The sequence below is a fragment of the Mastacembelus armatus genome, chromosome 7 (genome assembly GCF_900324485.2).
Source record: "Mastacembelus armatus chromosome 7, fMasArm1.2, whole genome shotgun sequence".
In the NCBI taxonomy this organism is placed as follows: domain Eukaryota; kingdom Metazoa; phylum Chordata; class Actinopteri; order Synbranchiformes; family Mastacembelidae; genus Mastacembelus; species Mastacembelus armatus.
This window is the reverse complement of record NC_046639.1, coordinates 2,181,955-2,197,713: the sequence shown is the minus strand read 5'-3', so window position 1 is coordinate 2,197,713 and position 15,759 is coordinate 2,181,955. Positions and strand designations below refer to the sequence as shown.

Here is a 15,759-nt window from a genome sequence, read left to right as displayed (position 1 = left end):
AATAAATAAACAGCTGGCACAATACTGTACATGTTTTTACTGTACATGACATAATGAAAATAAGTGTCATGCCCTTCAGGAGGCAATGGGACATAAATATGAATGAATCCAAGGGAATAATATCAGGGCTCTTTCTGCAAACCTCTTTGTAATCTGATTCTTAAATATTGTTGAAAAATGTCAAAAATATCATTAATCCCCTCCTTTGCCCATTTTTTAACTTCTTCAAGCAATGCATAAGCTTACACGACCTATTTAAATGAAAAAAACAACAACAACAAATCCATGTAAATTTACTGCAACAGCTTAATGTCCTGCTGTGTGCGTGCGTTCTGTGTTGCTGTGCTGGAAGCATGTTCTGCCAGTCCTTCTGCCCACGGCTCATGCATAATATCATCAGAGCATGCCACTGCAATGGGCATCCTCCAACTGCGTTCACCGTGTATTGAAGTGCTTGAGTATTTGTGTAGTCACAGTGCAATCCAGATCTAATTTTGTCTTGTTCATCTCTTGCCAGACCAACAGGAGGTAAAGGGAATGCATGTGTGCTGTGATTTAGGAGGCACAGCTGTCCACTGGGAGATGACACACTATCACTCTCACCAATACAACTGGGGACAGGGAGAGCGAGCAAGCAAAACAATGGGAGAGAGAAAGAGAGAGAGAGACCAGGAGCAAGTATTGTTTTGGATTTGACAGAGGAGCAAAAATTAAACAAAAGCAGGCAAGAAAAAAGGGAAACAGAAACAAAGACAAGAAATTTCAAATACAAGAGGCACAAAGGGAGGTTGAGACACGGAAAGCAATAGAGAGATATACAAAGCGAGAGAGAGAAAGAGAGAGATACAGCGCAAGAGAGAGAGAGAAAGAGAAAGAGAGGGAGAGAGAGAGAGAGAGAGAGAGCGAGAGAGAGAGAGAGAGAGGCAGAGCTCCCTAACTCCAGTGATTCCCACACTGACTGGCTGGCTGGCAGTAAGCTCTGTTCTCTGATCTGCCCGCTCTGATGGGGTTTCATGCCCGTGCAAGCAGTGCTGGGGATCCTGAGGGCAACACAGGTTTCTGCTGATGATTTCAGCCTAATTCCTACCTGTCAGCCATATCAGCCTACACAGATGAGAGTCAGCACAAGCTAATCTCAACCTTACCCACGGCTAATGGATCATCAACCAGTGACAATCACTAACATCCAGAAAGGGAGCTAAAAGAAAAGCAAACACAAGCAGCACAAGGACGACTGGCAGATATGAGAGGTAGGAGTTCCATCATTGGGAAGAGTGTTAGCGTGACTGCATTTGTGTGTGTTTGTACACTGTATGTGCCTGGCTAGGTGGGCTGCTGTCAGCTGCTGAGACTAGTATGTTGTGTAAACTGTTGTATAACACAGTGATATTAAAGTACTTGCTTGTAACAGTTCCTGAATTTAGATGCAACACCTGTCAACATTGCATTCACACTGGTATGTTTACAGCTGTAAATTAGCATCGCCTCTGAATGTTTCCTGTTGCTGACATTGGTACTGAGCTAATTTAAAGCGCTACTAGCTCTGGGTTGTGTGTATGTCATTGTAAGCCTCTCTGTGTGTACTTTGGGCTGGAGGGACACATCAGACCAAAGAACCATTCTCCTGTGCTGACCTGATTACAAAGCTGCTATCACAACACTCCACTGAACTGATGTTTATGCATTTCTATGTATGCATTGTATGCATGTGTGTTGTTTATGAGCAAAGGATGAGTAGAGGCACATGTGTAGGCTCATGCGATCGAATGCGTCCTTGCATACACACACTCTCGTTTCCCTAACAAGCATGCAATTAACACAGGGCTCTACAGAGGTTATTTCTATTGAAGCAAGCAAAATAACATCCTCGCAGCAACACTGCCAAGAGCCACTGTACCAAACTAACACCTGAGATTGGACCTGGGAGCGCCTGGATGTTTCTAAACCTGTAAATAACAATCCACTTCTAGAAGTCCATAAACCAGGCAAAGACAAAATAATGATGGCATGTTTTGAAATGAAAATCAGTAGACTAATGTTAAAATAGTGTCTGTACACAGAACAGCTCAATGCTAAATAGTAGTTTCTGTGATTTGAGTGTTCGGTGTCCCCACAGAATTTAAACAATTAGACTATGCTGTCCCCTTCATGTTAAATCAGTGCTTGTTTAATTATTACAGTTAGAATACAAATATTCTAATGAGAGGTGCCACTTGACACGAGAGAAAAATGAGATAATTCCCAGTTGAGAAATGATTAAACATTCAACATTGTAGTGGTTGGGTAGATGAACATAGCACAGCTTATCTTTTTGTTCAAGACTGATGAGTGGAGCTTGTAAGCTAGCTGCACTTCCAGGCTCTGGTCTGAGCTTCATTTCACTGAGCCTCAAGCTAGTCCAGCCAATGCTATAAATACTACCGTAATGTTCCAGTAGGAATGGACATGTGAAGTCATCTCAAAGGGAATCAGACACCTAATATCTGCTGTGTATGGATTTGTCTGTGGGTGCAGTGTGGGTAAGAGGTTATGAAGCCCTGGTAAAGTCACCAAGGGCCACTGTCTGAGGGGTGTGTGAGCTGGGAATTGGCATATCAGTAACAGGCTTAGTAGACAAAGGCCAGGACTATCTGAGCAAAAACAAAGTGAAATACGTTACTTTCCAAAATAATCATTGCATAGATTTCTGATGACTTTAGGCATTTGAATGTCTGGAATTATGTAACTGTCATCCATTGAAGCAGATCACATTTTTTGACAACAAACTAAAATGACAAAAATCAACACGTATGTTACTATGGTTTCTGTTTAGATTGTTTCGATGTGATGCATTTACTTTGAGCATGCAGCATAATCTAATGCAGTATTATCTCCCCCTGCTCCACAGTGGTACTGGTGTGTGCCCTCCTGTCTCTCCCCTCTTTGTCACATGCCTGTCCAAAGGAGTGTAGCTGCATCAGCAACACCAAAGTAGTAGACTGCAGAGGTCGAGGCCTATATGACATCCCCCGACGGCTGCATCCGGACACACAAGAACTGTATCTCCAAGATAACCGAATCAGGGGACTTGGATCAATGGCTTTCAAAGATATACCCCTTGTCCGAATTCTTGATCTGTCCAATAACTCTATAACATCTGTTTCACCAACTGCTCTGCTGGGTCTCAGGAGTCTACAGCGCCTCAGTCTGGCTTACAACAGCCTGAGAGAGCTTGACAAGCGGTTACTTGGACCTATCCGCTCGCTTTCACACCTTGACCTCTCACATAACAGGTTAAGCAACAAAACTGGAAAACTGATCCAATTAGTTGTCATTTGTTTAACAATAAACTTAATTCCACTAACTCTTTGTATCTTATCTCCTCTCCTTGCATTGTCCCTTCTTCACAGCCTGTGGGGTTTGCCTGGAGCCATCGGGGAGAGTCTGAGGAACCTTAGCCACCTAGGGCTAGCGCACAACAGGCTAACACGGCTGGACCGCTCCCTGTTAGAGGCCCTGACCCACCTGGATAGCCTCACACTACGAGGCAACCCCTGGAGGTGTGACTGTCAGCTCATAGGCCTCAAACTCTGGCTGGAGACCTACCTCTTCAAAGGTTAGACCACTAGTAGCTTTAGGTAGTGGCTGAGGAATATCTGCAATGTTCCCAGCATCAATCCATCACAATGCCTTTCCTGCTGGGCGTGCTATTAAATTATGGTAATATTTAAATGTAGTAATAGTGACCTTCAACACAAACAAGTAGAGAAGAAATGATTGAACTCTTTATTCAAATGGCCAGCTTACACAGTGAGGGCAGAGACTCTTTCAGGGATTAAAAAACACTGACTGACCCCAAATGGATAAACGGTTCATGTATTTTTCCTGTGCAGAGATTGACACAGTGGAATTAAGACCATGCTAAAAGCTTTGTTCAGTTATTGAAGGTGGTGGAATAAGTGCGTGTTGTTGCATGTTTTTGGTGTTTAGCTGTGGGTGCATCGGCTTTTATAACATTAATAACACCTGAGTAGTGTGTCTTTATTGTGACTGCTGGTTCACTGATGGTGACTGAACTTAAAGCTTAGCTTGTGATGTCAGACACCATGTAGCAGCTTTTCTAACTAGGGTGGAAATCTGTACAACCAGCAATGGAAAGTGTATATGGGTAATTAAGGGTTAAATTGCCAACTACATTATCTTCCACGCTAGACCAACCCCAGCATGCATTAGATAACAAAATAACCACTGTACAGTGAAAGCAGGCTCCCTTGAAGTCGGCCGGCCCGCCCACATGCCTACGTTACCCTGACACAGCTTTCGTCTTAAAGGCTGAAAATTCTAATTACTGCAAAAACAGAACAATGGACTCAGATACAGGGATGTATGCTTAATAGAAACCCAGTGGTTAATCAGGCAGGCAAAATGAAAGTAGAGTGTGACAGAGCATGCTCGACATGAGCACAGACAGAGATGAATAAAAAAGATTTGTGTGACACATGTAAGGCAGCCGATGTTGGTCCTAACTTAACGTTTTCTCCACTCATTTAGCGTCAGTGACTCCACAGAGACTTTATGTGAGCAGTTAATCATATCACACTTGCAAATACAACCCATTGCTCCCTGGAATAATAAATAACTCAGGTAACTCAGGGGCTGGTTCAGGCTCAACTATCATGGTTATGATTCTAGCCTCCTCTGTAACAAGCTGCCAAAAAGGAAACAGGCAGTTAACAGGAGGTAATGAGATTATGATACAAGATACCTGTTGCATGACTTCCTATTCATTACTGTCCTCACTCTGTCTCTCACTATCACTGTCTTAAGGTGGAGTGGTAGACGAGGTGCTTTGCTCACAGCCAGAAGAGATGAGGGACAGAGACCTGCAGAGAGTCCCTTACCAGCTGTTTCATGCCTGCATGACAACAAGCTACCATTACCTGTTTGCTAACATACACCACCTGGAGTCTGAGAGGCTACTGCGGGGCCACACCCATGGCAACCATGCTCATCCCTCTAGCCATGCTCTCCATGTCCCCATAGCAATGGGCGAGGGTGGCGGGGGAGGAGGTGGAGGGAGTATGCCTGAGTGTGAAACTAAGCAGAAGCAGCGGCCTGTCAACTTGCGCCACGCTATTGCCACAGTAATCATCACCGGTGTGGTGTGTGGGATCGTGTGTCTGATGATGCTGGCTGCAGCGGTGTACGGCTGTGCCTACGCCGCCATCATGGCCAAATACCAGAAGGAGCTGAAGAAGAACGAGGAGCTGGCAGCAGCAGCAGCGCAGGGGGCAGATCATGCCACAGCAGATGAGAAGGAACCATTGGAGAATGCTATTGCCTAAGAGATGATAACATGAACCTTGGACCTAAAACCTGGGCCTCAACCCTTTAACCTAATCATCTCTGGATGCCATGCGTATGCTTGTGCATGTATGTATGTGAGAAAAAAGAAGCGTGAGCGTGAGATCATTTGTGTGTGTGTGCGCGTATGTTCATCTCATTTCTGAGACTTTGGTAGCTAAATTCCACAGGTATTTGACTATGCACTGATGAGTATGTTCTACTGTATGCAGGTTTGAGGGGCAGGCCAAAGAATTCAAACGTATCAATTCCATTGTGTCTGAGAAATCACAGATAGAAATAAATTGCTATATATTTATAATTGTGTATTTGTGGGTATAACAGCTGGTATTTAAATATAGATTTCTGAAATTGGTTGTGTTTTAGTTTTTCATTAGTCTGACTTTGAAAACCTAGTAGGCAGCTGCTGTCAGTTAAGTTCTGTTCTGAGTTGTCTGTATCATCAACATGAGCATATGGGAATAAGAATGAAAGTGTTTATGTCAGTGTTTCATTTGTGCTTGAGCGTGTGTGTGGAGATGTACAATGTATGCACATATTTATAGAGAATTTAAGAGTCCGTGCCTAACAATGTGATAACGTTTTGAAGAGGAAACTTGTTTTCTTAAACGATATTTTTCTGACAAATGAGGTAAAGATTCATTGAAGCAATAATGAAACAAAACATGGACTCGACCTTTCTACAAATTTACGGGTTCATAAGTCTGAATTATCATCCTGCTGCACACACACACCCACAGACACAAACTTTTAGAACTGCAGTTTTTGAGATCAGTTGAGTCTTGTTTGAAATTTAATGCTGATTACATAATTGTAGTCATGTCGTTCAGTATGTACTATATATAATAAATGGAAACGTTTTACCTGATTGCTGTATCTATACTGGTAATTAATGTGACATGCATCCTCACATGGAGAGAGTATCTTTAGAAAGGGGCATTTTGGAAGTAAAACACGTCCTCTATGGAATGAATCCTGCCAGAGCACACTTCAGTATCATTTTATGTAAACAAGGCATTCTGCCACCGTGATGTGATGTCTAAATTAGAACAAAATAATAACTCGTAATAACTGCTGACAGTAACATATTTTCTTTTGTTTCTAGTGTTTAATTACCGTTATGTCAAATAAACTAATGAGAGAAAGTGGTGAAACATATAATTCAATTAGAATAATGGTGATTAATTATAATTAATATTCTCCTTGAGAGATACATTGAAATATCCAGTTCTCATATTTAGATTTTTTTATTCTAGTCTTAGTTAATGTTGATGCAATATTAGGTGACATGAATCGAAATTTAATCTCTTTATGTTTTCCATTCTGTGTTGAATGAAATGATATTCAGGCATTATTTTTAGACTATATAATAAATGCGTCTTGTTGTGCCCAAGCATTCTTTATTATTGATTATTAATGCAGCAGAATCACTGCACGTGGCCCTGGATGTGACCACAAACACAAACACACACACACACACACGCGACCACTTGTGTATGTACGCACACGGTAACACTGTGATGTCTGCGGGGCCCGTGGTGTGTGATGTCATCAGCCTGTCCTGTTAAGTTAGTGTATTAGCGTATTCACAAGCCTACAGCTCAGTGGAGCGCAGGGCAGTGAAAACTGGCCCTAACCAGCCCACGCTAAATTTGCATTCTAGCCTACATCTCTCCTCCCATCTGACTCTCTTATATAAAATCATCCTTACAGACATCCCCCGATCTGACAAGCATGATCGTCATTACTGTACATCAGCACCCACTGGAACAATAGGGTCTGCATGAGTCTTCGTAACAGATTAGTCATTTGGTTTTCTGCTAAACAGGATTTGAGAGAATGATATTATCTTAAAAAGACAATGATCAAGTCAACAGGGTCAAATAATACTGTGGGCTGGTGTAAACTGTGGGCTGCTTGTGTACTGCTTAGCTAGAAATCTGATGCATACTCTCTGTGCATGTGTGTGTTGGTGTGTGCGCATGCTGTGGCATCGCACAGACTCTCCCATATCTGTCCTTCTGCTCCAGTGGTTTCCCCCAGGGCCCAGAGTACCCACAATGCAGCGCTTTCATGTCAACGCATTCATGCACCATGAAATAATTTTATATTTCTCTGCCCTTTTACTTATTCTCGTAATTTATTTCTGCATTTCCAGACTTTCCTTTTTCCTTTCATCACTCGTTTCCTTCCTTTTTACTATAATTGCTCTGCTGGCAATATTTTCTCTATTGACATGAGATATTACATAGACAGTCATCTGAAGAGATCTTTAATATCTGGCAAAAGATGTGCTCCATGTTCATCCTTGGTACATATATCGGGCAGTGGAAAGGATGATATGACTCTACATACTGTACACTATATCTAAACAGGTTGCTCATTCCAGATATGTGCACTGTGTAATTCCATCCATACATACGTCCTCTGTAGAGCTTAGTCCAATTAATAATAAAATATAATGGAGAAAATAGGACTTCCAAAAGAATAAATGAAGAAAGATAAACATGGAAAATAATCAAGACATCTTATTTCAAGCATAGCTGTCTACAAGCATCTACATATATTAAGCCACTTGATATGTTTGCAGTTTACTCAATGTGTCCATTCTAATTTTCATCATGTCAAAAACCTGCTTGCACATGTGCAAACAAAAATGTGTATTTCTCTAATTTCTAGTATCGTCAGAACTATCCAGGACTACAAAAAATGAGCTACTTAATACAAAGAAAAGTGAAAACTGAAAACCAAAGGGCCACACCTCATACCATCTGCACCAAGTTGCATTTTATGGGTGTGACATTGCAGGACTTCTGAGTCACCAGGATGTGAGATTGGGCAGGCCACAAAGAAATCCTCTGGGCCTCAATATGTCTCAAATAAGCACTGAGGTAGAAAAAAGACACTTATGAAACTTGCTTCTATTAATATATTTGTACATAAATACTCTTGGATGCAAACGTCCAAGATGTGTTGCACTCTCGCCTTCTGCTGAGCATACATTCACGCAGGACCAAGTGCGCAGACAAAAAAAGCAGCAGACTCAGTATATGTGGGCAGTGAGTGTTTCAACTCAAGAGGAGGAAAATAAGTAGTGGTAGACAACTGTAGACCAGGAAAACAAAGCCTGCATAGCAGTGTAAGAAAGAGAATATTGTGGCCTCTGTCAAAGTAGAAGTGTGTGTGTGAGCGAACGAGGCCACTTGAGCTCCCACTTACCCGCAGCTATGGGTGATTTTCTCTCATCCAGAAGCTGAATGGCAGTACTGGCCAATACGACACTCTTGTTTTCTGATCCTAAGCCGCACACATAAGCACAGACACAAATACACAACACAGAGTTCACATCTCAGTCAGATCATAATTTCTTATATTAGTTTTGAACTGACCACAGGGAGACTGGAGCGAGAACGGCAGAACCTAAACACCGCAGAGTATGATTTCAAGGCTACAGCTAACTGCCACAGCCGTGAGAGGAAGAGTGCATCCAAGGCGAGTCCGGTGAGTAAATCAGAGGCTTTCAGATTACTTGTATTAGCTGGCACTAATGGAAAGCCTGAGGCTGAGGACAGAAGAGAACATATTCTTCCTTCGGAGGAGCCACCATTTCTTAGAGACACAGTGAATATGTGTGGAGGTGCCTGTGCTGTGTGTGTGTGTGTGTGTGTGTGTGTGTGTGCCTTTTTGGGAATGTGTATTTGTATGTTCTGGCCAAGTCACCATGGCAAGGGCTGAACCTCTTCCTTACGTATCTTGTTTCAGCCCACAGCAATCAGTCGTGTCCACAAAAACACAGCTTAGAATTAATAGGAGAGGAAGGGGAAGTAGAGACGCATGGTGAGCGAGCCAAATATGGGTGAAAGAGGAGAGGAAGGGATGGGAGAAAAAGTCTTTCTAATATAAGTGACAATATAATTTTATTTGTGCAAAGTTGGTTTGATTTATTTTATAAGGAGTGACTGTTTGCTCTGTAAATCATGACTGTGACAATTTATTACTATATATCACAATAATAATGGTTAATGTGTTGACGTATAAAGACTTTAAAAGAGATTTTTCCAAACATTTGACATGAATTATCATCTTTTAGGAACGGAACTGTACAACTAACCTGTGTTGAATGGAAGAGAGTAGACAAAGGTCCCAGGAACCTGTTCTGCAGCTCTCTTGTACCACAGGGGAAAGTGATCAGCGTTGAACACCCCCTCTTTGTCTTCAGCTGTCAGGAAGTCTCTTGAAGCAGAAACAGAGGTGATGATGTAAATGATGCACATTCAAAACATAAGATGACACATGTACAGAATACATAACATCAGCATACTTACTGGTTTGTAAGCTCATCGGGCAGCACAAACAGGTTAATTCTGGACAGGCCTGTTCTTGTGCCGAGGTAGGCTATCTCCACTCCTTTATCAGAGTTCCTGTGCATTTTAACAAATTCATAACCTGACACAATTATACAACAGGTCTCCTATCGGTAATATTGAAACAGAACAAAGAGCCTACTCAGACTTATTGAGGACGAGGCTGGTCCAGTAAGCCTCTAAGGGGGCAGTCACAACCGCATCAAAGAGAACCTCCTGAATCAGCTCCTTGTCACCTAACAAGCAAAGGTGTGTGTTTTCACAAATGAATCGTGCTCATCAGCTAGTTAGCGCCTACAAGAAAATATCAGTTAAGAAAAGTTGGACATGGATGAGTTTAACTAACACTGTAGGTGGGGATCGTGTCCACTGAGGTAGAGTTTGATTGCCTCTATTTGGGACAGGTAGCGGTGCTCGGGGTGCTCGTCTGTGTTGCAGTAGGTCCTGTCATAAAACAAGAATGGACAAACAGACACTGCTTGTCATGATATAGTGTAAACACACAGTCAGACTGGCTCAAGATCATTTAAAAGCAATTTCTTAGCTGATTTCTGATTATGCACTTATGATTTCAATGGCTACTTAACCATGGTCATTTAACGGAATCCACTTGCTTCTAGTTTCTGCATCACTAGGCATATGTACAATGAATGAAGAAGTAGAACAAAGACAGTTTTCTGATTTACAAGCATTAGTTTGAAAAGCGTTTACTGTAATTTGTTTAGATGTTGTTTCCCAGTCCTGGTGACCACAAATCATCAAGTGACACAAACCATCAAATCAAAGTCCTACAGTACCCAAAGCTGTTGTCATACTGCAGTGAAATCAGAACTCTGATTTGGATTATTTGTATAGTATATTTTAGGTTCAGTAGAAAGTCCAGTCAAAACGTCCCTTGAATGAGGATGAGGACGATGAGGAGGTGTCAGAACAGAACCATACAGCAATGTTGAGTTTCTCTTACCATTCATCTGCCAGTGCTACATCAGGATGCTCCAAGTCATGAAGTCCTGTAACAAAATAAGAACTATACATCTTAAACTAAAAAAGCAAAAGCACTCTATATGAACTCATCATTATAGGGGTAGGCACCCACCCTTCAAAAGCACACACACTTAAACACACACAGCACTGGTGAAAAATGTGCTTTTTGAATGGATGTGACAGGTCTGATTAGATCAGGAAGAGCCAAGTCATGCTCAGAGGGCTTCGCATGATGGACATGTTTAGAGAAACACACAGACACACAGACACACACACACACACACACACACAACCGCCACATGAATATTAACATGCATGAGGCTGGACACAAAAACAGACACACATATGCACAGAGGCACACGTACGCACTGCCAAGACAAGAACAAGTACAGCACACGTAAGGAGCTAAAGAAATATTTATCTTCCTGTCCAATTGTGGTTTTCAAGTTTATTATAACTACATTTCCACTGAATCAGTGTGTCAGAGTGTGAAACACAGAGATAAAAGAATACGTGAGACAAGAAAATCATGAATAGGTATGTATATGTTAATCAGAAGTGGTGGAAAGTAACTAAGTACTGTTATTATGTAGAGTTCAGAGGTACTTTTGAGGTATTTTAAAGTTGTAGGGTCAAATTACTTTGCAGACTTAACATAACAAATATCTGATCAGCTTAGTAAAACCTGATGCATGGTTGCTGATTAAACTACTAACATTGGTTCCACTTACTTAAAATACCACTTAGATCTTAATATGAAGTAATCACATATGGAATAATAAACCTATTATGGAAATATTAAGAAGATTGGAAAGAACCCCACTAGTATTTTTACTTACTTGTATGTAGCAAAAACTACTAATATTATTAATATACTAATACTAACTTTATATAAATATATTTTTCTTTTTTCTTAAAATGGGTTTAAAATACTGACAGAAGACTATTTACTTATATGGGGATGTATATGTGGTAATATGTGGTATTACTATTTTTACTTCAGTAAATTATCTGAATACTTCTCCCACGAATACAGTTGAGAAGTGTTGGTTGAGTGAGGGACGGGCATAAAAAGTCAACAAAAGTAAAAAGGGCGGGGGGGAGAATTAAGGACAGATGGAGCAAAGCAGACAGACATGAAACAGATAACAAAGATCACTCATCATGAGCAACAAAGAAAAGGAGAGGGCAAGACTTCTTACCTTCTTCCACGGTGACATTTCCTTTGAAGAAAAACTTCCCATGGCCTCTAGAAAGGGCCACCCCGAGGCTAAAAGGAAAATTACATATGTACAATATTTGTTTTTCAAATAGACATCTCATCAGGTGTTGTACAAGGAAAAGTCAGTCACTCCTAACTCTATTGACTGCTCACAGAAATATCTCCAACCTACGTACCTGAAAGGAGTCCCCTTGATGTCTGTGTAGTAGTAGTCATTATGCAAAACCAGTACGCGTTTCTGAAATAAAAGATTAATACACTCTGATTCACTACAGCGTGCACATAGTATTCTTTTCTTTACATCACATCTGTAACTTTTTCATTTTAACATTGTGTAAAACTAAATATTCGTTAAAATGCATATGGGCAGTGTGATGGCAGTTATCTAATGTGATTCCCTGCACTCTGGCTCCATCTAGTGGTGTCGAGACGACATGCTTTTGGTTGACAACCGGTCACAGGACCTGTTACTCTTCAGATGGGTGTGAATATTTGGATAAGGACTGTGAATATGCATGTACTGCATGTGTGTCCGCACTTGAATGTGTGTATATGTGTGTACGCACGTATGCATTTACATACTGATTGCTTAATAATGAGGCTAATGTAATGCTCTTGACTAAGCTCTGAAAATGCAAAGTACACACACACACCTCAGTGCCTCTCTCTCTCTCTCTCTCTCTCTCTCTCTCTCTCAGACAGGCGAGTAGTAAAAGAGAATCACTGGGCTGCTGTCTCTCCTGTATTCAGCAGCATGTGTTTGGTGGAGATAAGGGGCTCACACACAGACAGACACACATCCATGCTTGCAGAGCAAACCAAATCAGAAACAAAATACCCAAGTCAGTCCTGTACATCACTGTGCCAAGTGAAACAACCCCTTGGCAGAGTGGATTCTCCCAGCTAAGTATTTTCTCTGGCTCATCCGAAGGGACCATCCAGAAAGTGCTTGTTGGTGTGGTTGTGCATTTCTAAATTTTGGATTCCTTACCCCTTTGTCCACACTCTTCTTCACCTCCATAGAGAAGGTCCCTGTCTTCCTGTTGACCATGGCATTTCTCAGCTAGCAACAAAAAGGACATACCAAATCTCACATTTGATATGCACTGAGACAGGTGCAATGAGGATGCTTAAAATATATTACTACGAGTCCCTCACCGTGTCATCCTTATCCTCCCATTCCACCTCGGACAGATCCACACTGCTGTAGTTTGGCTTCCTTCGCTTCTTGCCATCCCCGTACTGGACACACGGGTCCATGTAAATGCACATGTATGCACAGACACACAACTGAGATACTGAGATACTGAGAGATACTCAACTGAATCTATGCTTTTTTGTTAGACATTATAACAAAATGCTAATCCAACCCCAGTGATATGAAATGTACAGTGAAATAAACAACCAAATAAATGATGAAAAAAAGCAGCAAATACACAAATGCCAACACAAAATAAATCATTTCTGTGTGATAACGTTTAGCTTAGCATAAAGACTGGTGGCAGAGGATGCAGCTAGTCTGATTCTGTCCAAATTATTCCTTTAATTAACTGATTGTGTCCTCGATGCTTTTCTTTTCTCACTATCTGGCTGGACCACAGACCCTGTCTGACATTAAATAAAGGTGACCCTAAGCAGACTATTTGGTTTTTTAAGTGCACTGCACGTGTTTGTGTGTTTGCATAATGCATGTGTGTACTTGCAAGTCCCCCTGTCCATTTAACTGTCAGTGAGGACAGCCTCCCACCCCTCATTACTTGTTAAACACTGTTCATTAACGTCTTTAATTAGATCGCTATTAAACCATCTGTCTGTCTGTCTCACTGCCCGTTCCCTCTTCTTCTCCTCTCATCCACGTTTCTCCATTTTCATCCAGTGTTGGATCCTGTACCTATTCTCACGTTAAGCAGGTTCCACGCTTACCTCTCTCTCTCTCTCCCTTCCTCTCTGCACTCTCTCCCCTCATCCTCTTGTGAGAGGAGTGAATGAGCACAATAGAGTTAATCACAGCCATTCAGTAGCACTATCTCTATCTATTCACAGCACAGTGGAGCCCTGGAACACACTCTGCTCATCTACATACCACCATGCAGCCAACACACACACACACACGGTGCGTGGAACATAGACACAGAGCAACCACACAGCTACACACACATTTTCAATTCAAGTCAATCGGCCTCAGTGTGCCCACGAAATTAGTAATTGACTTGACATGAACTCAAGAGTAAGTTTTTCCTCAGTCGCCTGTACAAAATAAATTAATACATTTGAACTTCATTGTCTGTGACCTAAAAAAAACAAAAAAGGGATTGTCATGATAATAAGGTTAACGTGTTACAAAGCGTCTAAATGGTGCTGGAGGTAACACTCACAAGTGGCCGTAGATCTGGGTGCGTGAGGATGTAGCCGTTGTTGGTGATTGCAAAGGCGTAGCCGTGAATACCCAGCTGGGAGGAACAAAACACATCCAGTCATACCAAACTGATTCATGGAAACTCTGTATGTCATTGTAAATCCCAGCTAATCAGGCTTTTTGTGATTTTTACAGCCAGAGTCTTTGTCTTTGTGGTGAAACTCAGAGAACCACACAATACAAGAGGATGGTGTCGTTCATCCATAACCGGAAAATAACACACTTTTAAATGTCAAAACCTTACAGCTAACCAAGGTTCAGATCTATAAGCATAGAGGATGTGGTGGGGGGGGGGGGGGGGGGACACTGTCAGAAAGCCTTAGGATAAAGAATCTGTATAATTTCCCTGTCATTACTGGAGTGAGTCAGGAATGAGCCATGAATAATCAATGTCAAAACTTCAACAGAACCTCAGAATTATCTGCTGCTGGGTTTGGCATTCAATTACAGCACTGTAGCGTAGGACTGACAAATGTGTCAGTAAAAACAGGTAAATCCTTTTAACCTGTTTAGTGTTTTTTTAGTCTTCCATCCAGGTCCATGGAGCATTCATTAAGCCTAGTTTGGTTCTAATAACAAAAGGTGTGATGTATGGGGGCGGGGGTTCTCATGTAGCTACTCAGAACTACAGTTAATTGTCGAAATAACTGAGTGAGGTGTGGTACCTTATATTTGGGGATGGTCTTGAGCAGCTCAGAGACAGGCACGTCTGTCCCAACCACCCCTAAGAGGATCCCACGGTTTCTCTGGAAGCATACACATTTTACAAATATTCTTAAGTTGTGTTTGAAAGGCTACCTACATAGCACAGTTTCTTTCAGACCACACTGTTTCTGGTATAAAAGAATGATAATATATTTTCAATTAGTAATGCTCCACTGTATCCTATTTTACACTCTCCAATCAAAGAGAAATTAGCGTCCATCAAATACAAATATATCTATTATTTCACAATTTGTGCCTTTTTGCTAAAGCCATGCAAAAAGTAATTACAGCTTCTCAATTCAAGTTTGTAAAGTCAGGTTTGTGGGAGAAAACACAATAAGACAATATCACGTTAATGAGCTATTGATTCTACAGCTCTCTCTCTCTCTCTCTCTCTCTCTCTCTCTCTCCCTATGTGAACTTACAGTCTCATTCTTGGTACTGAACACTGGCATTGCCACTGTGGTCATCAGAACCGGACCTTGACCGTCCTCCAACTGAATGAGTCATGAGAGAAGAACAGTGGAAACAAATGAGGAGTGAGAGAGAAAGAGAGGCAGAGGAAAACTAACAATGAAGCATTATTAGTGTAGTTACAAAAGAAATGCATCCGCACAGTATGTGACACATTTTGCCTCGTCATGCTCAGAGTTGATATTTCACGATGTAAGATGAGAACCTGATAGAAATTTTGCAGCGCACCTATTTATATTATCTTATCGAGG

General features: G+C 41.4%; 2 protein-coding genes across 4 annotated transcripts in view; one reads left to right on the top strand and one right to left on the bottom strand.

Annotated features, from left to right (window-relative positions):
• cacna2d3a (calcium channel, voltage-dependent, alpha 2/delta subunit 3a) overlaps positions 1-15,759 on the bottom strand; it is a 92,933-nt gene that overhangs the window by 16,307 nt on the left and 60,867 nt on the right. For all 3 annotated transcript variants that reach the window (XR_003297265.1, XR_003297264.1, XM_026332796.1), the window contains exons 13-25: positions 15,460-15,531; positions 14,995-15,075; positions 14,289-14,363; positions 13,072-13,155; positions 12,905-12,976; positions 12,090-12,151; positions 11,894-11,961; positions 10,672-10,717; positions 10,054-10,151; positions 9,850-9,943; positions 9,669-9,764; positions 9,455-9,576; positions 8,563-8,640 (exon numbers count right to left, since the gene is read on the bottom strand). Coding sequence is in view for 1 of the 3 variants with exons in the window: in XM_026332796.1 (XP_026188581.1) it covers positions 8,563-8,640; positions 9,455-9,576; positions 9,669-9,764; positions 9,850-9,943; positions 10,054-10,151; positions 10,672-10,717; positions 11,894-11,961; positions 12,090-12,151; positions 12,905-12,976; positions 13,072-13,155; positions 14,289-14,363; positions 14,995-15,075; positions 15,460-15,531 (1,048 nt within the window). In the remaining 2 variants the exon portion in view is untranslated. The remainder of the gene's footprint in view (positions 1-8,562; positions 8,641-9,454; positions 9,577-9,668; positions 9,765-9,849; positions 9,944-10,053; positions 10,152-10,671; positions 10,718-11,893; positions 11,962-12,089; positions 12,152-12,904; positions 12,977-13,071; positions 13,156-14,288; positions 14,364-14,994; positions 15,076-15,459; positions 15,532-15,759) is intronic.
• lrtm1 (leucine rich repeat transmembrane protein 1) lies at positions 602-6,211 on the top strand. The gene is made up of 4 exons (XM_026332798.1): positions 602-1,250; positions 2,888-3,272; positions 3,390-3,595; positions 4,807-6,211. Exons 1-4 carry the CDS (start codon positions 1,244-1,246, stop codon positions 5,322-5,324), a joined length of 1,116 nt encoding a protein of 371 aa, XP_026188583.1. The 5' UTR covers positions 602-1,243; the 3' UTR covers positions 5,325-6,211.